The 24,170-nt window shown below is 39.4% G+C and overlaps 2 protein-coding genes across 4 annotated transcripts in view; one reads left to right on the forward strand and one right to left on the reverse strand.

Annotated features, from left to right (window-relative positions):
- Positions 1–3,316, reverse strand: part of ripor3 (RIPOR family member 3) — a 34,517-nt gene extending 31,201 nt beyond the window's left edge. Inside the window, exon 1 of the mRNA XM_027005017.2 lies at positions 3,143–3,316. The gene's annotated coding sequence lies outside the window, so the exon portion shown is untranslated. The remainder of the gene's footprint in view (positions 1–3,142) is intronic.
- Positions 3,317–7,405: 4,089 nt separating this feature from the next.
- The window catches only part of chd6 (chromodomain helicase DNA binding protein 6), a 36,712-nt gene continuing 19,947 nt past the window's right edge, over positions 7,406–24,170 (forward strand). For all 3 annotated transcript variants that reach the window (XM_027004982.2, XM_027004984.2, XM_027004983.2), the window contains exons 1-14: positions 7,406–7,462; positions 9,151–9,203; positions 15,656–16,185; positions 16,605–16,752; positions 17,999–18,148; positions 18,486–18,551; positions 18,676–18,734; positions 20,126–20,243; positions 20,664–20,750; positions 20,869–21,003; positions 21,301–21,422; positions 21,898–22,141; positions 22,339–22,515; positions 23,110–23,253. In XM_027004982.2, the coding sequence (XP_026860783.2) occupies positions 9,177–9,203; positions 15,656–16,185; positions 16,605–16,752; positions 17,999–18,148; positions 18,486–18,551; positions 18,676–18,734; positions 20,126–20,243; positions 20,664–20,750; positions 20,869–21,003; positions 21,301–21,422; positions 21,898–22,141; positions 22,339–22,515; positions 23,110–23,253 (2,007 nt within the window). In that variant the 5' untranslated portion in view covers positions 7,406–7,462; positions 9,151–9,176. The remainder of the gene's footprint in view (positions 7,463–9,150; positions 9,204–15,655; positions 16,186–16,604; positions 16,753–17,998; positions 18,149–18,485; positions 18,552–18,675; positions 18,735–20,125; positions 20,244–20,663; positions 20,751–20,868; positions 21,004–21,300; positions 21,423–21,897; positions 22,142–22,338; positions 22,516–23,109; positions 23,254–24,170) is intronic.

Here is a 24,170-nt window from a genome sequence, read left to right on the forward strand (position 1 = left end):
TAATTAGAATATTTTATTGTCATTGTTCAGCAGCACAACAAAATTAGATTGCAGTACCCGATAGTGTTAATGTTACATAAAATATTACCAGTAACAAGAGGAAACTACAATGATATAACTGTAAATTTACAAGTTACAAAAATTTACAAAAGCACAAAGTATTGCACGTTTGTGATTGCGATCTGGTTGTGAACAATTATTGTACCTTGGTTTCGTATTGCACATAGTGAACAGTCATTAAAAGATGCATCTAACAACCCAGACAGGATAACAATATTGTGTATATGAGGAATCTCAGTTAACTGGGATATTTCATTCAGTTTACACACACAGTATAAAAATGCATGCACGCACACCAGACAGACAGACCGGAATTCTGGCCCCAGACAGGTTTGCTAAAGCAGTTTACTTGAATCACATAAGGGTTCTGGTGTTCCCAGTTATAGAACCTTCCCTTATTCCTTACCAGACTATGCAAAAAATGGTGTTAGACTAATAGGATACACAATCCACTGTTATTTCTCATTTGATGCAGTGTCAGTGTATATCAATAGTAAAATCTCCAAAACAATTGTCCAAAGCACGCTTTAGGGCTTGAGATAGAGGTTGCCAGATACATATACGAGTAATTGGCTTGTTCCTGCCTGGGTATGTGCTATCTGTAGAAAGCCACAGATTCAGCTTGAAGGGTATGACAGTGTGTGTTAGAGGTAGATAATGTCTTGCTCTTCTCTCTCTGCCCCTCATACTACACGCGCACACACACACACACGCACGCACACAGGGAAAGAGAGAGAGAGAGAGAGAGAGAGAGAGAGAGAGAGAGAGAGAGAGAGAGAGAGAACATAAGCAGAATGGGAGAATGTGATAAAACCCTCTGAGGCCTGAAAGTAATTGAGATTAAATATGACAACCTACCTCAATATAATTTGGTGATATATTAGATATATGATCTATGCTTTGAAGTTTGTTCACAACATTAAAGACACTTTCATAATGTCAATGTAAAACATGACAATGTGTTGAACAGTATGTCCAAATGGAGTTAAATACCCTTTCCACTACAATGAACACAATAGTTTAAAGACCATTTCAGGAACTGGCCAAACTTCTTAACGCCCATTCCAGAATTAGCTCAGTGTTTCTAACAGAAAACATATATTGAGATTTTAGAAGAAACACCATTCTGGAGGCCTGTGATGCAGGAGAACTAAAAACAACACTCTGAACTACACAGGACCCTGACTGGAGCATTAACAACGAAAAACCCTAACCTAATTCCCATGCTGTAATTAGGAGGACATGAGAGAATTTATGTATGTATTTGACTCCCAGGTAGTACACAGATCAATTTATTATTGAATGGGAAAGCCCCATCAACTCACCCAGACGCAGAATCAGCTATGTCAAATATGATTCCCAGCAGGACTGTTTTAAATGCTCCCAGACACAACTAATTAATTGGACCAAATTAAATTAGAGCTGAAATGCAGGCTTTTCTCAGGCAGAGATGGAGAATGAGTCACCCATGGAAAATGCACTGGCCAAAATGGATATGGAGAGTCACTACTGCCAACACCCTGTGGCCTACTTAAATACATTAATTCATGATAAAAGTGAAAGTGGAATGCCATCATTGCCATTAATTTATATCTTCAAGCAAACTGTTGCAATTTCTAATCCAATTCAGTATCAACTTCTAGCTACAAGCATCAGGTCCATGGTCTCTGAGTCTTTCACAGGCATTTTGATGCATGACAAGACTATAATACCTTACCTCAAGCTCCAAAAAATATTCCTCATAGGATGCCATTGTTTGCATTTAGAGGCACAGATTCTTTAATGGAGTGTTTCTCTCCATTCACTTGGCACAAAAGAGAAAAGAGAGAGGAGAAATGGGGGGGGGGGGGATCCTTATACTACATGGCGACATTCTGCCTTTTTTAAAATAGCTCACTTTTTCGAACTTAACATTTCTAATACAGTCATGTAATGTGCAATTCAATTTCAGATCCCTACAGTGGAAGTATACGGGAGAGACAGAGAAAGACAGAGAGAGAGAAAAGGAGATGCATAAGCATGAGTGGATGGAAGGATGAAATAAGAAGCTGAGAAGGTTTATGACAGTGAAGTGTAAATTGAAAAACATGGAGAAACATGCTGTCTCAGGAGACTTGCTCTTTGAAGGTGAGGGAACCTATGTTTTTTTGTTTGCTTGATTTTTTTTCCCCTGCTAGTGGTGGTTTGAATTAGAGCATAACCATGAGCTCTGTTAGAGGGCAACTGTCATCTTGGGGATTGTATACCATGGCAGACATCAGCACTTGGCTTCACTGCTTTTAAATGTGGGAAAGCAAGGCAAATATTTTCAAGACACTGAAAACTCCCTCTCCCTTCCCTCTGCCTACCCGAGCTCTTATATTTAGGCTGTATGTGAGTGATCTGGCAAATACATGTCTGCAAAATGAATGCTCCACACCTGAACCAGCAATGTTGGCACAGCTCTCATTATGCTATTGTTCTCGATTCTCCTGACATATTGTATTTCATGAATTTTCAAGTTCACATGCCTACTGAGTTGAACAATATCAATAACAAATAACAATAACAAAAAAAAAAGAAAAAAACCCTACCCAAACAACAACAATAAAAAAAATAAAAATAAATAAATAATCGCAACAAACTTACAAACCACAATATAAGCCCAGACCCAGCGAATCCAAGTCTTCCAAGTCTTTGGTCAAAGCAAAGCTTTTCTCATTCTTACGGAGAATCCCACTGCATCTTGACCGTCTGCCATGCCGGGGAAACTGATGCCAAAAAGCTTGCCTTTGTTTTTGCCAAGAGGCAGAGGGCATGGGAAACTTTGACAGCCTTGACACAGGGGCCATCTTTAGAACACTGACACCACACAAACAGCAAGCAGCATGATTCCTAAAAGAAACCTTTTGGCCTTAACTGCATGTTTATGGTTTTTCATGGACTGACCATTCTGACATCACACAATCTAAAGACTGAGAATAAGGCTTTAACACTGGCATTCCACTAGAAAGTGCAATCAAAATGACAGTTCAAGAAAGAACACAGAGTGAAGTATCAGTATAATTACTGCAGTACTCGTAATAGCACAATTTGGTCTTACCAGTCTCGATAGCTCTCCTATTCCAGAAGTGGGTTATATCTGACACCAAAGCAAAACCATGTCGGTGTTCATCTCCCCAGCAGCGCGTGTCGGTGTGTGTGTGCGTGCAGATGTCTGTTTGCTCCTGATAGTGTAGCTCTGTCTAAGCTGGGAGGCACCAAGAGGCAGAAATGACTCCCGATTCCAAGAAGCAGCTTTTACAGGACAAAGAGAAAAGAGGCTGGACACATCAAATGCTACTCACACCAAGGACACATTCTCTCTCTCTCTCGCTCTCTTTCTCTTTCTTCTCCCTCCTCACTCCCTCTCCTTTCAATCTTCATATACTTTTCCTTTATTTTCAGAAGTCCCCCAAATGTAACAACTGCTTTGTCCTCATTTTTGCTCTCAAACACACACACGCACACGTGTCTACACATTTTCTTGTTGCCATTTTTCCACACAAGCCCAAAATAAATCAAACCAGAAATCCAGTCCCAAAATATATCAAACCAGTCAAAAATCTCTTAGGCCCCACACATACACATACCTGTGACAGGTTTTACAACTCCCCCTTCATCACTTCATAAAATAAAGGTTGAAAACTGTCTTTTACTAGACATTTTACTAGATATTCCTTATATTCAAATACCTCCAAGTATAATCACACCAAGGTTTACATAATATATTTATTTTCGTGAGGTAGCATCATGTAACATAATGTCCTGTGGAATTTCACATTTTGTAGAGCCTGTGCTCTTCATAAATATCCATGTGTGCTATAGTATAATAACACTACAATGCTTGAAAATACAGAATATACCAGCAACTGCTGCAATGATAGCAGACTACTGCCCTCTTCTGGCTCTGGTGACATGTCAAATCCCCAACGTGTTATTTCTCTTTACCAACACTGAATATGTACTGTTAAACTGCTATAATGTTGCTATTAGGCCTGTTATTAAACAATATTAGCAGACTCTAGTTTGCAGTTGAGAGAGAGAGAGAGAGAGAGAGAGAGAGGGGGGGGGGTAGGCAGTGTCTTTGAGCATCATCTGTAGCTTCACAAGATGAATTGCAGGAATGTTTATGGTTTGAATATTCTTGAAAAAATGAACTTCTACAACACATGCCAGAGACTCTCTGGGCATTTGGCCAGGAGCAAGCGCAGGAAACGAAAGGAAGAGAGGAGGGGACGAGGGAAGGAGAGAGCATAGAGGAGGGAGGGAAGGAGAGAGCATAGAGGGGGGAGAGAGGGTGGGAGGGAGGACTGGAGTTTTGTTAGAACTCTGAAACAGATGTCCACATCATTTTAACTGTTGCCACACCATACCTGGACACTCTCGTCAGGGTTTTTCACTACAGATGCATGGAGTCATCTCTGTTTACAGCAACTGACTTGCAGAATCACAAAGTGAAAAAATCTTATAAACAGCAGGCTCTTATACAGGTACAGGCATTAAACAGCTCCTCACAGCCAGGAGACAGACAATAAGACAAACAGGAGAAGAGAGAGACAATGGCATGGATGGAGAAACACTCATAGTACTCTGCTTTGAGCTGCAGAGAGACTTGATCCAGGTGCAGGTAAGATGCCTGCAGGTGGACACACATCAGGAATGTACTTGTGTTCTTCTCATTTATAAAGGTGTTTAAGGTTGTGCAGCAGTTCCAATTAGTATCTCCATGTCTATACCTAAGTATAGAGGAAATCAAATAGGTAACCCTGGCCACTGGTTTGAAGGACCTTCACATGACATAGTTTCCAGAAAGTTCCTAAAAAGTACATGAAGTGCAGTATAAAAGTAAATGGACAGAGACAGTTTTTGTTTTGGCTCTGTACTCCAGCAAAAGGGATTTAAAATGAAACATTAGCTACATTTAAACCTAGTGAACCATATGGGACTTTACAGCTTTATATATATATATATATATATATATATATATATATATATATATATATATATATATATATATATATAGAGAGAGAGAGAGAGAGAGAGAGAGAGAGAGAGAGAGAGAGAGAGAGAGAGAGATGTAATTGGACAGCGTTTTGGAGTCATACTGAAGGAGCAGAGAGAGAGAGTCCCCAATTACAGGGGACTATACATAATTAAACAACTGGCTGCTTGACTGTTACTTGGCTGCTTAGTTTGTTTCCCTGCATCATTTGTTCAGTTACTAGAGAGCTAAGAGGTGTAGAATTGATTCAAGATGTGTCACTTTCTATTTCTGTTGACCCTTAACATGAAAACCATTGACGTTTCAATGCGAGAAAAGCAGATCATAATAAGACTGCAAAATCAAAATAAATCAATCAGAGATGCAGCTAAATCCTAACACGAAGAAGCAAAAATACCGTAGTGAGCTTTGCTATAGCAAACAACCTAACAAACAGTAGACAAAAATGGTAATAGAAAACTGTGGTATGCTTTTAATCACAAAAAAGTGGGAAAAAATCAAGAACATTACCTAGCCTGTTGACGAATATATAAGAATATATAAGAATATAAGACCAACACAAAGAGCGATCTGCAGTTCTATACCAGCAACTCAGCAGAATTTTTACAAGACACAGACACATCTCAAGAGCATGAAGGCCAGGTTACAGTTTGCTAAATCACTTTGTCCAGTAGAGCTCTAGGACAAAGTATCATGGAAAACAGATAAAACTTTAACCTATATAAAAGCAATGGCATAAAGAAACTGTGATGAAAGTGGGAACATTTCATGAACCAAAGCATACCAACTCATCTACAAAACTTGGTGGTAAGGGCACCATGTATGCACAAGTGGCCTGATGTCTTTATTGATAATTCTTTATGATTAATTCCACCACACTGGACTCAGTGGATGGGCATGCAATAGGACAAGGCTAAAGGCAAAAAATACAAAACAAGTAATAACTAAAAATATCTACATTACAGACCTCACAGAGCATCACCTCAGGACAATATCCAATTTATGGTTTCACTTAGTAGCAAGGGCAGGAAATCATCTCCCCTCCTTAGCTGTATTTCTGCAATAGGAAAACAGATCTGTAGTAAAAGTCACCGGTGGGCCATGTGCTTTGTACATAAATCTCTGCTTTGCCAGGACTTATTGCAGCTTACACCGTCCAAAAAATAAAATAAAATAAAAAACATCAGTTCTCTGTGATCTAGCATAAAGAACTGCTACCTTAGCAGACCACAGGTGAAGTTTGGCATTCTCAACTCTTGCATAAGTGTTCTCTGCTTTACCACCTGATTCATGTATGACTTATGCAAAACAGAGGGTATCCAGGCCTGAAGATCAGAACTTTTATTTTGTCAGATATGCAAATTAAAAGTCTAACAACCAAACTTACTCATATTAGTTGTATTAATATATGTTTTTAACTGTTGGCCCAAGATTCTACCTAAATCTTATGGTTCCACAGGCAAGAATGACAGGTCAAGAGTTGAAGGCAATGCTATTCTAAGGCTGGCGTATTGCTGTCTTTCCAAACACCACCAAAGAAACTTATTTAGTGGGCTAGGCTAGCTTGAAATTTTAAGCAAGGCCTTTAAAAAAAACTCTTATGAACCCCTATTACTAGTACAATAACGCGAAATCTTTCATAAAAGCCAACGCAACGTAGCTGGACTCACGGGTTGGCATATCAAACGCGTATTCCCCGCAACCAAATGAAGGGGCAAACCAAATGAGAGGGATCCCTATTTAGACGGTCGCAGATTAAAGGTAGAACAGCAGAAGCTCCGACACATTGGAAAGACACTGCAGTTCTAACACGTTTGTGTTATAACCTCTGCTGTTCTCACATCCGGGATATGAAACATGAGCAAAGACGTGGAATGTTAGATTTTTTTTCTGTCGGGCGCCGTAATGATGAAGTAAAAAGCACCATGATTGGTGGATGCGAGCGACAAGAAATCTAAAACCAGAGGATAGCTTTAGCATTAACATCCGAAACGGTAAACGCGAACGAGAACAGCGAATCCATACAAACGAAAACGTCAAACCGCAGCATGGCAGGACAAGGGCGTTTCACAGTCTTTTGTTATATGCCAGGTATTTAAATAGATCCGTACACAGCAGCCGACATCCACACAAGAAGCTAAAAGTGCACAATGGTTGCTTGCAATATTTCGCTCTCAGACAAGCTTAGGACGGCACTCCTTGCTTGACAGCTAAGAAGCCAATAGAAATTTCCACTCGCCCAGCTGCGCTAAGACATGACCAATGGAAAATAGCATAATACGGGCCCAATTAGGGTTAGGGTGTTGTTGCAGGCGGCCAGCGCTAAACTTCACCAAATAATAGCTGTTTGTATTTTGGCTGCTGCAGTAGCCATTTTAGGTAAGTAGATCTTTTAACTTTTATTTTAATCTGTGTCATATAGACCCGTCTTGCGTGGTAGAGAGTCGGTCGGCTAGTCCCTAACTCATGCATCTCTCATGAATGAAGTGCTGAGCTCTTGTGCTTTAGTAGGATTAAGAAATTGCACTGAGTTTTTTTCCCCCCGACTCCCACCCCCTCTAATTTTTATGCATTTTTCTAAACTGTCATGGCGTTTTGTGTCCTTGGAAATAAATGCGGGGGAAAAGCATAGCTTTCTGCAGCTGCTGTCCGGAGCCGGTGTGAGAAGCTCAGGTAGGTGAGGTCCTGTTGAGGGGTAGCGGAGATGTCCCTACGCGGAGTTTGAGGGGGTGTTCACACGTGTAAGGACCGGAATATATAACGCCGTTGCAGTGACATTACAGTTAGCAGCCTGGCTAGCTCGGTACATCGCTAATATATATAGGACACGATGTTTCCGATGTTGTGCGAGTATTTTGGACGTCCAGGTACCGTTTTACATGACACAAAAGCATCCCATACCTTGTTTGAACTACTGTGAAGAAGGTAAATTTAAGCTCTGTAAACAAACAGGGGCTTCAGTGAAGAAACTACCGTTTTATTTTATTGTGGATACAGATTTTATTAAAATATTAATGACTTATTGCGCCAACTTAATTTTGTGCATCTAGTACAACTAAAATCGTACAGGTAGGCTTCACCCGAGCACTTGACTTAACTTAGAGGATGCCCAGACAGGTTTGTTTGTGTGTGTGTGTGTGTGTGTGTGTGTGTGTGTGTGTGTGTGTGTGTGTGTGTGTGTATGTGTGTGTGTGTGTATGTGTGTGTGTGTGTGTGTGTGTGTGTGTGTGTGTGTGTATGTATGTATGTATGTATGTATGTATGTGTAAGTTGACATTAAGACTTTTTTAAAGATTTTTTATTAACACACATTTTTTATTAACAACATAATTATTACAATATTTTTATTAAAAACCAATTTAGAGGCCGAAGAAGAAATGACTACATAATTAGAAATTATCATCTAGGACCTATTGACTTTTGTATGCATTAACTGCCTTTTTATTTATGCACAAATTATGGTTAAGTTGATGATGGTAATCTTTAGGCTTGTTAGTTTAATTAGGCAGATGTTATAATTAGCCTATTGTATACTAACATAATAGGTTCCCAGCATAATATGATCCATGACCTTGACCATTACCCATGCTCCTGTAACTGTCTCTCTTGTTGTTGTTGTTGTTGTTATGCATACTTTAGGTTATAATGTTTTTATGTCTCTGTTGTAAAACTGTTTTCAAACTTTCTTTCACACTTAAAATACAAGTCTGTGTTATCACCATTGGTTGTCCCTGTCCCCCCATGCCTTTTCCAGAAATGTACTGTAATTTGTAAAGCTAAGGATACAAATGATAGCAGATTTCTTTTGTTCCCTACCTGCTATGTGCAGGGTTTCACAATGATTTGTTTTGGTTTTGTCTATTATGTAGTCTTTAAACTGCTTTTTGATTTGTATATGAATAGTATATATGTATATTTTGTATATGATACTGATCATCAGCTTTCTGATATCTTTAGTCAGGATTTTATAACTTTTACAAATAATCTCAGCATAACATGCTTATATAAAAATGTGTATGGTTATGCTTGGTATTGTCTTAATGAGGTGTTATATCCCTATTTCTTAGATGCAGATGCAAAGTAATAGAAAAAAATGAAAATACAAAAGAAGGACAAGCAGGTCAGTGTAACACATAACATAATCTCTCTCTCTCTCTATCTCTCTCTCTCTCTCTCTCTCTCTCTCTCTCTCTCTCTCTCTCTCTCTCTCTCTCTCTCTCTCTCTCTCTCTCTCTCTCTCTCTCTCTCTCTCATTACTCTCCCTCCCTGTCTACTGCTTTCCTTTTTTGTCATGCAATCTCTCACACATGCACCAAAATGTAAAAATAGTCTAAACATTTACTCATCTATACAGTGATGTGCAGAGCCATAAACCCTTACTTACTATTACTCATTAGGTATGTAATCCTTTTGTTTTGCATTTCTCAATTTAAATGGACAAGTGCAAAGCATATTAAAATTGTATCTGTTTGTAAGTAATTGCAACTAGAGCTCAGTGTATAAAGAGATGTTTAGATTTCCTACAATAATAAACAGATCACTACTGACTAATGGACATCACTCTTCTAAGTGTCATCAGTTCATATAAAGTTACCTTAATATCTACAATTAAGGTAACTTTTATATTTGATGATGCAGTCAATTAAAATTTAAACATTCATAAAGTATTTTTGCTATTAGTTGGAATCCGACATCTTATTACAAAGGTATGAAAACTACAAAGGTGCATCTGTTTGGCTTGAAAGGACTTTTCCAGGATATTTATTCTTATTAAGAAGCTTCAGATAAAACTTTCCCACAGTTCTTCTATTATCGTAAGGAGGCCCCCACTAATGTTAAGTATAAGCTTTAAAATCTTGATTGCAAAGGAGTCTTGGAGTGGTGGTACACATTCCTAAATTCTTATGGCATAATTCTTCAAACTTTGGCATTCAGTGTCATGCAGTGACAGAGCATATACCATAATGCAGATGCAGGCCATCTTTGACAGTGACTTTAAACAATTGTTTGTTTACTATGGAAGTCTTTAAATGTTGAAAACAGATCATTTTAGACAAGTACCAGTTATCTACAGTTTTGATAAGAGGATGCAGTCTGGCTGGGTATCTACAGGTTTTGTTTGGTTTCCGACTACTGTAACAGATGGGATGTGGAAACAGAGAGAATTTGTTGCCTTGTTAGCAAAGAATTAATTGCTGTAAAATGTAGGAATGTCATCTCACTAAGTTATATTAAGACTTATCTTCACCTGTTACTGTTCATCACTGACCCAGTTACTGTGTATTATTTATATTTACATATTACATTTTTCATGTAGACAAACACAAAGATGTTTGAAGAGAGTCACTGACAGGTAGTTAGTGGGATCGGTAAAGGCATTTCTTTCCCTGCCACACTGAACACACAGGCTCAGCTGGCCTACAGAGGCAAAATCCATGTACATGGAAGCAGTTACTTTTGACAGAGGAAAATACTCAGGTTGTTCCATGTGACACTGCGCAGTGAAACATTGCTTGTTGTATCATTCAGGAAATTTGTTGTATTGTCCTGTTTCTCAAAAGCACAGGAAAGTGTCTCCTTTTCCATCATCTTATCAGTGTGTGGTTGGAGCTGGGGAAAATAAATACAGTGAAACTTTTTAATGCAGTCTGATGATGCTTTATACATTTATGAGGTATTTTAGACTTGTTACAGTGGCATGATGATACAATTACAGCTAAATAACATGTTAATTATATGGAAAATAGCACTCAATAACATTTTTGTCTCTCTTGCTTTGTCTGTACTGAGTAATGTAATGTACCATAGCAGTTTGTTCTAACAGGGCAAATACTACAAGTCTAAAGACAATGCACGTATAATACTCCTTAACAAGGTTGTCTCACGGCATTGCGTTTTTGTCAGCCTGGGCCTTCGTTCAGCTGAATAATAAAGCACTCGACATGGCATATTTTCTGCCATGATAGAGGATTGGTTCTTGACTATTCATTTTAAGCAGTCATATACTAACGGTTGTAAAGTGTACTTATTAATGAAATTCATTAAGCACAAGGCTTAATTTAGACAAGCTGTATGCAGGTTTCTCAGTAGCTTGGTGAGCTCATTGCTTATGATGCTTCATGGGCTCTGTAGGCTAATGACCTTCTGTAGTTCCTTTTTCACTGAGCATCTGTATGAGACTATATAGCCTTGTGGAAACATTACCAGCTAATGTGGCTTTATGTGTGAACGATGTTTTCAATTGAGATGTTCGGTCTACTCATGTTCAACCCAATCATCTACACCATGGACTATCCCTACCACCACCCCGAGTTTTTCTCCAGTTAACAGTCTGTAAAGTCTGCACAATATAAGTCTGCACATTATCTTTGCTTTTCATTTAAACCAACAGGCTAATATTTTTCAAAGATCATGACCTTAGTACCTGCACATTAGAAGAGACTGACAAATTATGCACTGTTAGATCACCCACCAGCTGTGGTGCCATTTCCCTGGAAAAAGAACAAACTCACCAACAAAAGCAACAAAAAAATTGGCAGTTTTCTCTAGTTAATAGACAGAGGATCCTTCTCCATCACTTCTTGCTGGATGTTCTGTTTGTTTTTGTAAATCAGCAGCTTGCAGTAAACATTCCTTGGCTTACTGCTCCAAATTTTTCTCATCTAATGTGTTTCTCAAAAAATGCTAGGAACCACCTAAGGAAGCTTTTTTTTTTTAAGGGAGCATTCTTGCAAGACGTCATTAAAGTGCAGACATTCGTGGTCCCCATTAAAGGACCCTGTTAAGTGGAAGTTGGAGCGCAGCTCTTGGTCTCTGTGTTTTGCCATGTGGTGAGGCCAGTTCTATGATTGTATACTTTCTGTTTTCCACATAAGGTTCTTTTACACTTAGAACCCATAAAATTACTGGATTACATTTTCTGGATTACATTTTCTGGTACCAGTTTCTGTTTTAATGTGTTGTGAGCAATAACACATGGATTTATGGATTCTGTGCCATTCATACATTATCAATGCCGTTAACATCTCTGCTGTCAGCTGCCAGAGACCTGCCCAAAAATCTCTCTGTCCAACTTGAGCCTGAAAGCTTGTTGATTTCCATATCTGTCTAATTTGCAAACATTTTCAGTCAGTTCACCAAGTGTAAAATTCAAGCATTCTGCTTTAACTCTAACCCTAACCCTATTGTAATTGGTTCACACACTCAGATAGCAGCACCATGAATGTTTAAGCCATTAGTGTCATGGCATTGTTTGTGCATAAGATCTATATGAAACTTTTATGGAAACATTACAGCAGCTTGAAATATTACATTGCCAGACATGATTTGCTGTTCTATCAAAAATAATTCCTAATTACACATTGCTGCTAAAGAAAAGTGCCATTACATTTATAGCAAAAAAGTTGTATGGGTGAAATCACCTATTGTGGCTTTTGAACAGTTACTTACACAGTCTTTCTCTCTTAAAACATCAAAGCAAGTCTTAGCTTGCTATTCATCGCACCTTTTACAATCACACATTTAAATATGATGCGATTCAGCATTAAAAAAGACTCGTAAATTCTGATCTGTATATTGCAAACTTATACTGACACATGGGTTCCAGTATGGGAGAAGTGATGTGACCCACAGGCAGACATCTTAGGGGTGTTCCACAACACTGTAGGGAAAACATTAAACTGTGTAGTGCTGTGATCCTCTAGGACTAGAGTTTGACCCCATGTAGATTATATTGTCACTGTCACATTACTGAAAATAAAGGTTTATGTGAACAATAAGCCGAATTTGGAATGGGACACAAAGGATAGGTGCATGTTTCCGATGTAAACTAAGGTCTAGGTTTAGACTTGTACAGGCTATATGTTAACATAATTATATTTTAATTATTACGAGCACAAAATTTGAAGGAATTTTTGTGGGATCATTAGTTTATATGAATTATTTTTAACATATTTTAAAATGTTAATTATTTATCAATTCTCTGAATTTTTAAAAGTTATTTGAAGTTAAATAAAATTCAGAGCAGAAAAACTAAGTCTTGCTTAGTTAGGAGTGAGACCTTGTTCCTTGTCCTTTTAATTCACACAGGAGGTGACACTCTATAGAGTTCTTACTTCAGAGAAAGCCCAGGTGAAAATATAGATAAAATAAATTCAGTTTATTGAACCTTAAGCCTATTGTTTAGCTTATTTTAACAAAAGAAAAAAGCATAATGCTCCTCCTTTTAGACCCATCAGGTGTACAAGTGTACCTCAGGTGTAATGTGTTGGCTTGTTGTGTTTAGCAGTCATGAGATTGAATTCCGGGTCAGAAAATTGTCAAAGCCTAAAATGAAGGACTTCATCTGTCTTGCTGTAAGTAGAGAGATTTATTAGAAAGCGTGTCTTCGTTAGGGTGCTTACTAGTGAAGTCTTGCTTAGTTTTTACATATTCACAAGTACAAGGTCATTACCAGTCTAACAGGTACTTTAAAAAGGGAACATAGACATGATAGTCCAGTACATCACTGGGCTAAAAAGAGATGGACATTCCTGTTCTCCTGCTGGCAGTGCTACATCTCTCCCATGCAAATCATCTGCATTTTAATTTGAATTTAATGGTCTGAAGCCACCAAAGATCTAAATGGGTCTGGTGAAAAGTCTGTCCATTCATTTCCTGTGCGGCACAGTGTTTTTTTTCCGTACCCTCTGTTGCCTCACTACCAGGCGTTTGCTATCATTTCTTTTTATTTATTGCAGTTAGACCCACAGTGATTTAAGGGGGGGACGAAGGCTAAGATCAAGAAAAATGTGCCACATTTTAAGCCATTCAGTTTTTCTACTACATCAATATCTTATAGGAGGTGCAACTTTGTTTTATCAGTTTGTGATGTTTGTAACATTTTTTTTTTTTTTTTTTGGTGGTCTTCAATCATGGCAGTTTTCCTGAAGCCCTATATGTGACATATGGAGGCATGTGGTGTGTGTATTTTTTTTCTGGAAAGGCGTGCATGTGAATACCTTTGTTGTGAGCTTGTTTTAAAACTATATGAGCACATGTTCATAAAGGGGTTTGTGTAGAAAAGGTGTCTGCTGAAGCATTTTTCAATCCAAAATGCAGCTGACACGTTGTGGTGTTTGGAGCCGGTATTGATTCATAGGGAATTTGATTGGTGTGTGTGTGTGTGTGTGTGTGTGTGTGTGTGTGTGTGTGTTTGGTTTGGTGGATTTGCCTGGCAAGCATGCATACTGCAGCATGTTAGAGGGATAATGAGCTGTGTTTGCGCATGCCTGTGTGTATTTGTTTGTGTGTGTGTGTGTGTGTGTGTGTGTGTGTGTGTGTGTTGTCTGCATGCAAGACATAATGCCTTGGACTGTCACTGCAACGTGGTGAGTCCTCTGAGCACATGGGAGCCAGTCTGAGAGATAAGGTGAGGTGAGGATGTGAATGAGTGGGAGGAATGTCTAGCAGGGTTAGCTGTTTGTTTTGGTCTACAAATCTGGAAAGATGTTATGTTTTTGCTCTAGTAGGCACTGGCCATATATAAATTAGGATGAAAAACAATGAGGTCACCTCTATTTCTGAAGAAATCTTCAAATGTGTCTTTGTTTTTTCTCCCTGCTCGACCCCTGTACATTCAGCAGCAAACGTTCCTACACCGTTTTTTTTTAGTTGGATTTTACTTTCTGTTCAAAAAGAAGAGAAATTTTCACGAGCCTCAGAGCATGCTTCGGAGCCCATGGAAACGAAAGGGTTACCGCGGAGACTACGTGTTTACGTTGCCGCTTCCTGCAGCTTGGTCCCAAGCCTGTTGCCGTGACGACGGCCCTGATTCCAGCCCGCTTTGGAAAGTGTGTGATTCATTGACATTATCCCCATACCTGCCTGCAGACGCATGCAGGGTGTGTGTGTGTGTGTGTGTGTGTGTCTGTCTGTCTGTCTGTCTGTCTGTCTGTCTGTCTGTCTGTCTGTCTGTCTGTCTGTCTACATGTGTGCTGCAGTGCTAGTCACAGTTAAAAATAAAGGCTTGTGATAAATGAGGGAGCCTTTTAGCTAAATGTGCGTCAGAAACATAAAGCACTGTGTTTGTCTACGGTACGGAGCAACCTGAACACTCTCAGTTTGGTATGTGCTCTTTGCTTAAAAAGGAAGCTACTGTTTTCATGAAGATGAAGCTGAACATGTAGAAATAGGTCAGTGCAAGGGCAAACTAAGACACATGTCCGCGAGGCCCAGTGAACGTGTGCCATATCGTTTTTCACTTTTGAATTTAAATTCATTTAAATTATTTTGGTGTTGATCACAATTCGAAGTTTTTTTATTATTATTTTTAAAATCACATGTATAGGCTCTTTGAATTTCATGGACAATGGCCCTTGTTTTGTCTTTACCTTAATTTGTAATTAGTAATTTTTTTGTAGTAATATTTTGTAATTTGTTTTTACATTTATGTATACAATGCTTGTATATTATTATACATGTGCCACCTTTGTGAAAATGTGTATATGATGTCTATATGTAATCCATATTCATAGCATTGGGCCAAAACTTCCAAAGTTTTAAACCATTTTATATTTGTTTGTTGTTTTACAGATGTCTGCCACCCACGTTCTAAAGCACACTCCAGTCACTGCAGCCACTACTGCCTCAGACCAAAATGCACAAACATTTCCCATTGGCCATTTCGGCAAGGAACAGATACGCATCATCGGCGGGCCGGCCAATCACTGCATGGCCCAGGCAAAGCACTCGGGATCACGAGAGACGGCGCTGGGAGCCAGCAGCTGCAGCCCACGGCTGTCTTCCTCTCCGGTTAACGGCGAGGAAGACGATGGAGGGGGCGGGGTGAGGGTGAGGAAAAAACGGAGGAAAAAAGACAAGAAAGACACGCGAGCCTTGCAGAAGGTGGAGAGAGAGAGTGACCTCAGACCAAAGAAAAGGAAGGAGCAGAAAGAAGGGAAGGAGCTGTCACGAAAGCCCAAGGCGCCTAGGGAGCACCCTAGGAAGAAGGAGGTGAAGGCGGTAAAGGAGGCCAAAAAGGCCAAGAAAGACCAAGAGGTCAAATCAAAGACACAGGCCAAGAACATAGCCTCCCCTCCAAGACAGCGAGGGAGGAAACCAAAGTGAGTTGAAGATGGATTCTAGACTTAAAGATCTGTGCAGGCAGTCAGCTATGATTTGTAAATCTTGAATTTAATTTTATTGGTATTTAGTAATATAGGTTGTTATAGTTGTTAGTCCTATAGACTTTTTGTTCCCAAAAGACTTATAAGGTCATCAAAATAGTTTCAAAAGTTTAGTCAAAGAGCAATTAAACTTAATATGACACAGTTGTTTCCTCCATAGAGCCTTATGCCTTTTAAAAGAGGTGAAATGTTGAAAGGTGTGGAATACTGCTTTTAAGTACAAAATTGAATGTATGCTGTACACTGTATACTCTAAGCTTGGTAAATTTCTACATTCTACAAGCTTCTGAGGAAGTGAGGTGTCTGAATATAAAGCTTAGTATTGTTCACCTTGCTCGCCCCTGCATGTTACATAGAGAGCAGGGGGCCGTACCTCCAGAGAAGAGGAAGAAAGGGAAGAGGAAAAGCGAAGCCCTGCAGGAGGCGCTGGAGAGTGACGATGCCGCCTCACTCTGCACACTGCCTGGAGGAGGGGAGGAGAGCATGGACCCCATGGACAACACTGTGAGAGGCTGTCCTGTCCCCAAACCCACATCCCGATAAACCCCTCCCTCCCCCACCCCTGGATACTGCACGGCAAGCTTTAGTGGCTGCCTGGCTCATTTCCTCAATTCTCCTGTTGCTTTATAGTTCTTCTGGTCATTTTCCCCCCTCCTGCTCAGTTTAGACACTGGCTACATTTATGTGCATCCTAATAATCAGAATAATAAGCCTGCATATAACCTTGTTATGGAATATTCTAAGTAACCAGACAGGCATACTTTATTAATCCATTATAAAGACAAATGTTAGAATAATAGCCATGTTAACACTTCAGTCCCACTACTTTGACAATCAAAGTCTTTTTACAATGAGGCATCATAAAGCAGTTTTATAAATGAGTAATCCAGTGGTGGCAGTGGCAAGGAAAAACTCCTTGGGTGGAATTAAGCAAGAAACCTTAGGAGGTTCAAGACCTAAGAGGGAACCCATCCTCCTTGGTCACCTCTGTTTATAACCAATCAGAACTAGGGCTGCACTATATGGACAATACTACTACTATATTCTGATTATTTTTGCTACATACTGCAGTTGCGTTATATTAAAAACCCTTGATATGTCACAAGATTTGACATAGTTAGGCCTGCATTATTTTCAACATGTCACCGTTCACCTAATGAGGCGGTGGGGCATCCTGCTGATGTTTCTAAAACATGATCCAGTTGCAGGACACTAAATTATTCTTCCCACAATCTAATGACCTAACAGTGATCAAATTTATAAGTAGTACATTTTGCTGTGCCTATCATATTTTACGAACTCTTAAAAGGCGAGTAGGCTTACTGACACATGTATCATGCTCCCAGGACTTGCTGGAGCTTGTTACGGTGATTTTGTTATGGCTTTGTTGGTATGGTAGCTTTCAGACTAAATTATGTTCCTTACATGTGTAGTAAGTTTGGTTGAGACTTCATATTTGTAATGGATACTTTTAAACAAGTTCCTGCATTTAGGGCATAGCTAAACAGTTCAATTAGAGCATTTAAGTTCATTGAAGCAATTCCATTTGAATTAATGAAACTCTGCATGTAAACATAGCCACAGTTGGACTAGCACCTTCAGCTAAATATGCCCAAATGACACATTCTCGTTCTGCTTTCACTGGCACACTGACAGAGAGCCTATAGCAGGACAGTTCTTTTTTCATACACTTCATCACTGTCTCTGTTTCCCTCTCTCTTTCTCACTCTGTTTCTCTTTCTCCCCTCAGAAGAGGAGATCAGGACGTCAGGTGAAGCGCAGGAAGTACAACGAGGATCTCGATTTCAAGGTTGTGGATGACGACGGCGAGACAATCGCCGTGCTGGGCACAGGGCGAATCCCTGCTCTCTCTTCCTCCACCCTCGCCTGGCAAGCTGAGGTAACCGTGGCAACTCCCTCCATTTCACTGCGCATCCGAACTGCTGCTTCTGTCCACTGGGCTCACCATCACACACGTACACTCTCTCATAGGACAGCAGATGTATGCACAGATGAAACACACACACACACACACACACACACACTCACTCACTCACTCTCCCTCATCATAAATATGTGCCAATTCAGCCCACCCCATACCTTTCTCTTTCTGTTTTTTCTTTCTTTCTCTGGTTCATTTCCTGGAGGTACCATCTGTTTGGTCTTCACCTTCCATGAGGCTACCGTACTTCATATAGGTACATACAAGACTAATCTCCTCCCCACTCTCATCCTAGGAACCCCCTGAAGATGAAGCCAACATCATAGAGAAGATTCTCTCTGTGCGGACCGTTAAGAAGGAGGTACGTTGACCCCATGTTGCTCTCTTTCTCTTTTGATCAGCGTGGTTTCATTTGCAGCATTCCTCCCCAACAGTGAGGACAGCTACACTTCTCTCCCTCTCTCTCTTCACTCCTGTTCATGTAGATGTCCCCAGGGGAGCCCACTGAAGAGGCAGAGGAGTTTTACGTCAAGTACAGAAATTTGTAAGTCATCTATCTTCATCTAACATTCAAAAATACCTTTATAACTAATAAAGGCTCTGCCAACTTTAGCATGGCATTTTAGTGTACTTGGGTTGGAACCTGGGATGTATTTACCTGAGCATCTCTTTGCAGAATTCTACATGAATTCTGACCTGTGGTATTGACTACTCATAAAGCCTATAAAATATCAAGGAAACCAGTAGAAAACTGAACAAGACATTTGAAGACTCATTTTTGTTTTCTAAAGGTAGTTAGTGGTTTAATTGTCATTTCCTTCCATTGCCATATGCAAAAATGCCCTCGATGCTCTTTCTGCTATCGTTGGAATTCTACCTCAGCAGTTCAAGCACAGCAGTTCATATCATTCTGTGGGTTCTAATTAGTTTTGTAGTATTAAACAATATTATTTCATTTACCAGTGACCCAGTGTCATAACCCAGAACTGTCAGCTGAAACTTGCACCTAGTTCCTACATTTTTCCTCTTGAGATAAGTCACTGGGCAAAATTAATGATTGTCTGTTTTCAGCACTTCTGTGTTTGCTTCTAGTATCATGTTTTCACACAAAAGATTGCAACTGTCTGAGCTCAGATAAAAAGGATGGTTGATAATAAGGCTGGGCCACATCAAATCACTGTGTGTGTGTGATATATATATATATATATATATATATATATCACACACACACACACACACACACACACAAAGTACTCATGTTTTAAATAAACCCTGTGCTCTGCAAACATAAATAAAACTGCCACTGTAGGTAAAGATTTAAATTAAGATTATGCAATAACATTATATTAGCATCTATATTTTAAATGTTAGTCACCACCTAGGCCAGCAGGGTCAGGATTCTTCCCCTTTAACTGGTACTTCTTCATTGACCTGGCTTTGGGGTCAGTTGTCAAGTTGGCTGGCAGAGCCCGAGCATTGCTATGTAAGAGTGGTGCTTTGTGTCTATGACCATTTGTGTACTTATTAGACAGCAGCTTGCCTGGAGTCATCCCTGCCTGACTGGGTTTCAGCTTTAGGGCTCATGTTGTCTCAGGGCCAGATCACTGCTTTTGTTTCAAATGAAGAACGATGGATGGACAAGGCATAAGCAAGTGACTGGATGCAATGATTGGTTCTTATTGTTTTAAGTACATCTTAAGCATTCAATTATTGAACTCCAATCTTGGTGATCCCCTTATATGAAATACTCCATACTGCGGTTTTGTGTGTCTGACGTGTTGGAGTTGTTTTTAGCTGTAGCCTGTGTCCTTTTGGCATTACGAGTAAGCACAGATAAATGCATATGGGATCATGAGTATCCAGTGTGGCATAGCTGTGAATATGCACCACTCTGAGCATGCGTCTCCTAAAATCAAATCTTCATTTTCATGCCAGCTCCTATCTTCACTGCAAATGGGCGAGTTTGGAGGAGCTAGAGAAGGACCCACGCATTCACCAAAAAATCAAGCGCTTCAGGAACAAGCAAGCTCAAATGAAGCACATTTTCACAGAGGTAAGCCCTACCCGATTCTGCTAACAAATTCCACAAGTTGATCTACCTTGAAAATATTTTGTGAACTGAAGCAGTTCAATTATTTGCAGATTTTTACTAAATAAAATCACCTACCTGCCCGCAATAATTCTTTACTTTATGGTCTTGCCAAAAGAAAAGTACGATTACTGATTTTTCCTATAGTTATATGGTGTTATGGGAGAATCTCATAGAGGAATAGTCATGAGTTAAATGCTGTCCTACTAATGAAGGAAATTGATGAATGCAGTGAATAAAAGGTAGATAGTCAGCTATGGTTTTGCTGGGAATTGCACTGACTCTGCTAGCTTTTATTGAATGTTAGTCATGCTAGTATTTGCATTAGTTCTTTAAATGTCTGAGGCAGCATTGTTGTTGTTATTGTTGTTGTTCAACCATCAGCCAGACGAAGACCTCTTCAATCCCGACTATACCGAAGTTGACAGAGTTTTGGAGGTTGCTATCACTACAGACACAGAAACAGGAGAGGTTAGTATCATAATGGAAACATATGATACCTAGTGAGAGTGAAACTGAGAAGAATACTACCTGTAAATACAGTTTCTTGGACTGTAGTTTTAGGTCATGTATTTGTGTGCACTAACAGGAAGTGACACACTACCTGGTAAAGTGGTGCTCTTTACCCTATGAAGAAAGCACTTGGGAACTCCAGGAGGATGTAGACCCTGTAAAGATCCATGAGTTTGAAGACCTCAAGAAAATTCCAGAACTCAAACATGTTGTAAGCTTTCTAAGGTTCATTTACTTGAACTGAATTTACGTAATGAGGTAATATCATGTGACTGGTTAATTTCAATAAGTATACATGGTTGTGACTGTTTAAACATATCCAGTTTCTACATTGTTTTTTGTTTTATAGCTGTTTATATTCTGTGTTTCTATATTTTGGTTGTAACTAGCATATAGACATCCTTTTGCTGTAAAGAAAATCTAACAATATGATACACATGATATTCTGGAATATTGGCCACACATTCTCAGTTTGAAATGGTTTATTTCTCTTCTTATTTAAATATAGGAGAGGCCTCTACCAGAACAATGGCAGAAGCTGGAGAAATCTCGGGACTACAAAAATGGCAACCAGCTAAGAGAATACCAGCTAGAAGGCATGAATTGGCTTCTTTTCAACTGGTACAATAGGTAAAGAAAAATAATGTTGATTTCATACCATCGAACATTTTACAGGGGAATTTGATTGATCGCATTGATTGATGCTAAGATCAAGAATGTTTGTTTTTTTCCCAGCTTTAAAATAGATTCAGATTTCTTTCACACTCTGTAACTCATGGCATTTGACAAGTTTGGCAACCAGGAAATAAGCTCTTCTAAATTTCTTAGAAAACAAGTTCAAAACAAGCTTGCTCAAATAATTTTTGTGACAACCAAGAACACTGGGCATTTTTTCTGTATACTGAAGGTCTCAAAATTTTAGGCTGACTGGACGATGAATGAATTGAATCCAAACATGAACATGCACTAATCACTACTGAGCAAAGCCAACACAAACACAATAAGCTTCTGAAGGCACATTGGAACATTATAAGAATGCACAGGTGACGCAACGAATAAGGCTCGTAATAATTGCCCTCATAAAAAATGGAATTTTTTTTTCTAGAAAAAACTGCATCCTAGCAGATGAGATGGGCCTGGGGAAAACCATCCAGTCTATAACATTCCTCTATGAGATCTTCCTCATGGGTTTGAGAGGGCCCTTCCTCATCATTGCCCCTCTCTCCACCATTACAAACTGGGAGAGAGAGTTCCGCACCTGGACAGAGATCAATGTCATCGTCTATCATGGCAGCCAGATCAGCCGGCAGATGATCCTGCAGTATGAGATGTACCACAGAGATGAGCAGGTACAGGAATCTCTCCACTAAATGAAACAGAATCACTTGGTTAGTTGAACAAGGTAACAATGCATTGACCAGACTTCTTTACAGGAAAGTACAAGCTACAGGGTGTGTAGAGGTGGGTGCCAGTGCTTATTTCGCTCAGCTGTTTCTGCTTTATGCTTCTCTCTCTCTCTCTCTCTCTCTCTCTCTCTCCTTTGCAGGGGAACATAGTGTCTGGTCTGTTTAAGTTCCACGGTGTCATCACCACATTCGAGATGATCATGGCTGACTGCCCTGAACTGAAGAAGATTAACTGGCGATGTGTGGTGATTGATGAGGCTCACCGACTGAAGAACCGGAACTGTAAACTACTGGAGGGACTCAAACTCATGAACTTGGTCTGTTTAACACCTTCTGACATTAATATCAGTCTGAGTTGTTGAGTTTGAGGAGTTTGAACTGTTTAAACCAGAAACCCTGTTTGAAAAATTTAAGTAATTGGTAATGTTCATATAAGGAGTGCTGTCTATTTTGCACAATATCCCTTGAGCTTCAGCATGCTCTGAGGTCTGCTCTGCTGCCTTTACTTACACATATCCTCTTCCTGCTTACCAAATCAACTACATATTAATCTAATATTTGCTTGAAAAACCCCTGAGAAATGGGAAGATACACTGAAGGGATGCATAGGGGAGAGTTTACATTTAATCAAAGCAAAAAAAAAAACATTTTTCTTTAGATAGTATGGAATTAATTCCTTCCCCTATGGGAGGTAAACATTAATCCTCAAGTATACACCTGTGGTATCTTGAAGTCAAATCAGTCTATGTATAAATTAATGTATGTCTATATGTATTGCTCCCCAATGTATTGCTATACATATCAGAACATTTTCCATGGATGTATTTATAGACAGCTATTTAAAAAAGCCTGCTAGTATACTGACTATTTCTGACCATAGAATACTTTTTTTTTTAATCACCTCTCCTCAGGAGTATAAAGTCCTCCTAACAGGTACACCTCTGCAGAACTCTGTAGAAGAACTCTTTAGTTTGCTCAACTTCCTGGAGCCGATGCAGTTCCCTTCAGAGAGCACGTTCCTCGAGGAGTTTGGAGATCTGAAGACGGAGGAGCAGGTGAGTTTCCAGTGCCTGTGGTCCACCATGCTAATGTTAGTCTTCAAAACAGAAGAGCTACAGTGAATATCGTGATCCATCTTTTAAGACAAAAGTTATATTTGATTGTACTCTGATAATTTGAAATTTTTTTACCCATCTCATATCGTAAGCAGATGCAATGGTAAATTAATTATAAATCCACTTGTTTGTGAGCAAGCTGTATATGAATTGGTATTGGCTACTAAAAGCAGCATGCACATTTAGAATTATAAAATGGAGAGCTACAGTATAGACTAAGCAATTGGAAGATAGAAGAGAGGCCTTTCACACAGGGGTGGCATAATTTGGTCAGTCACTACTGACGGCAAGGTTCATAAATAATATTAATCTAATCACTGCAGGAAGATTGAGCTAGTATTTGACAACACACTTCATTGGGTTATCTGACAGTGCAGAGACTAGGATACTGTAATGCACATTGCACATAGCTTTTCAGTGAAATGTGATATTTTCAAAAGGTCCTGGATAATGCTCATGTAACCTTTATCAAAGCATCAATACATCACAGCTGAGTCATTCTTCAGTTTCTTCCCAGTACTGATTCACTGCACAAAAGAGAGCTATTGTCCATTTCCTGATCGTTCTCTGCATGCGCTCACTGTGAATGAAAGGAGCGATCATGTTAATGTTCTAAATGCCCACTGTTTACTTTCAAAATTAAATATCGGATTGTGTAATCTGATTTGTTGTATTTGAATGAGCAACAGCTGTCACATTTAACAGTAAAAAAGATAAAATAATACAAGAGATAATACAAGAAGGCAGGAAGCATTTACTGAGTGCTGAACTCTCAGGAGAATGAATGACAAGGTTCTAATAAAACAAAGTGGACGTAGGGTTGATGCAGCACAAATCTCCATGTGAGTCTGTTATTT

The sequence above is a fragment of the Electrophorus electricus genome, chromosome 3, assembly GCF_013358815.1.
Source record: "Electrophorus electricus isolate fEleEle1 chromosome 3, fEleEle1.pri, whole genome shotgun sequence".
NCBI lineage: Eukaryota > Metazoa > Chordata > Actinopteri > Gymnotiformes > Gymnotidae > Electrophorus > Electrophorus electricus.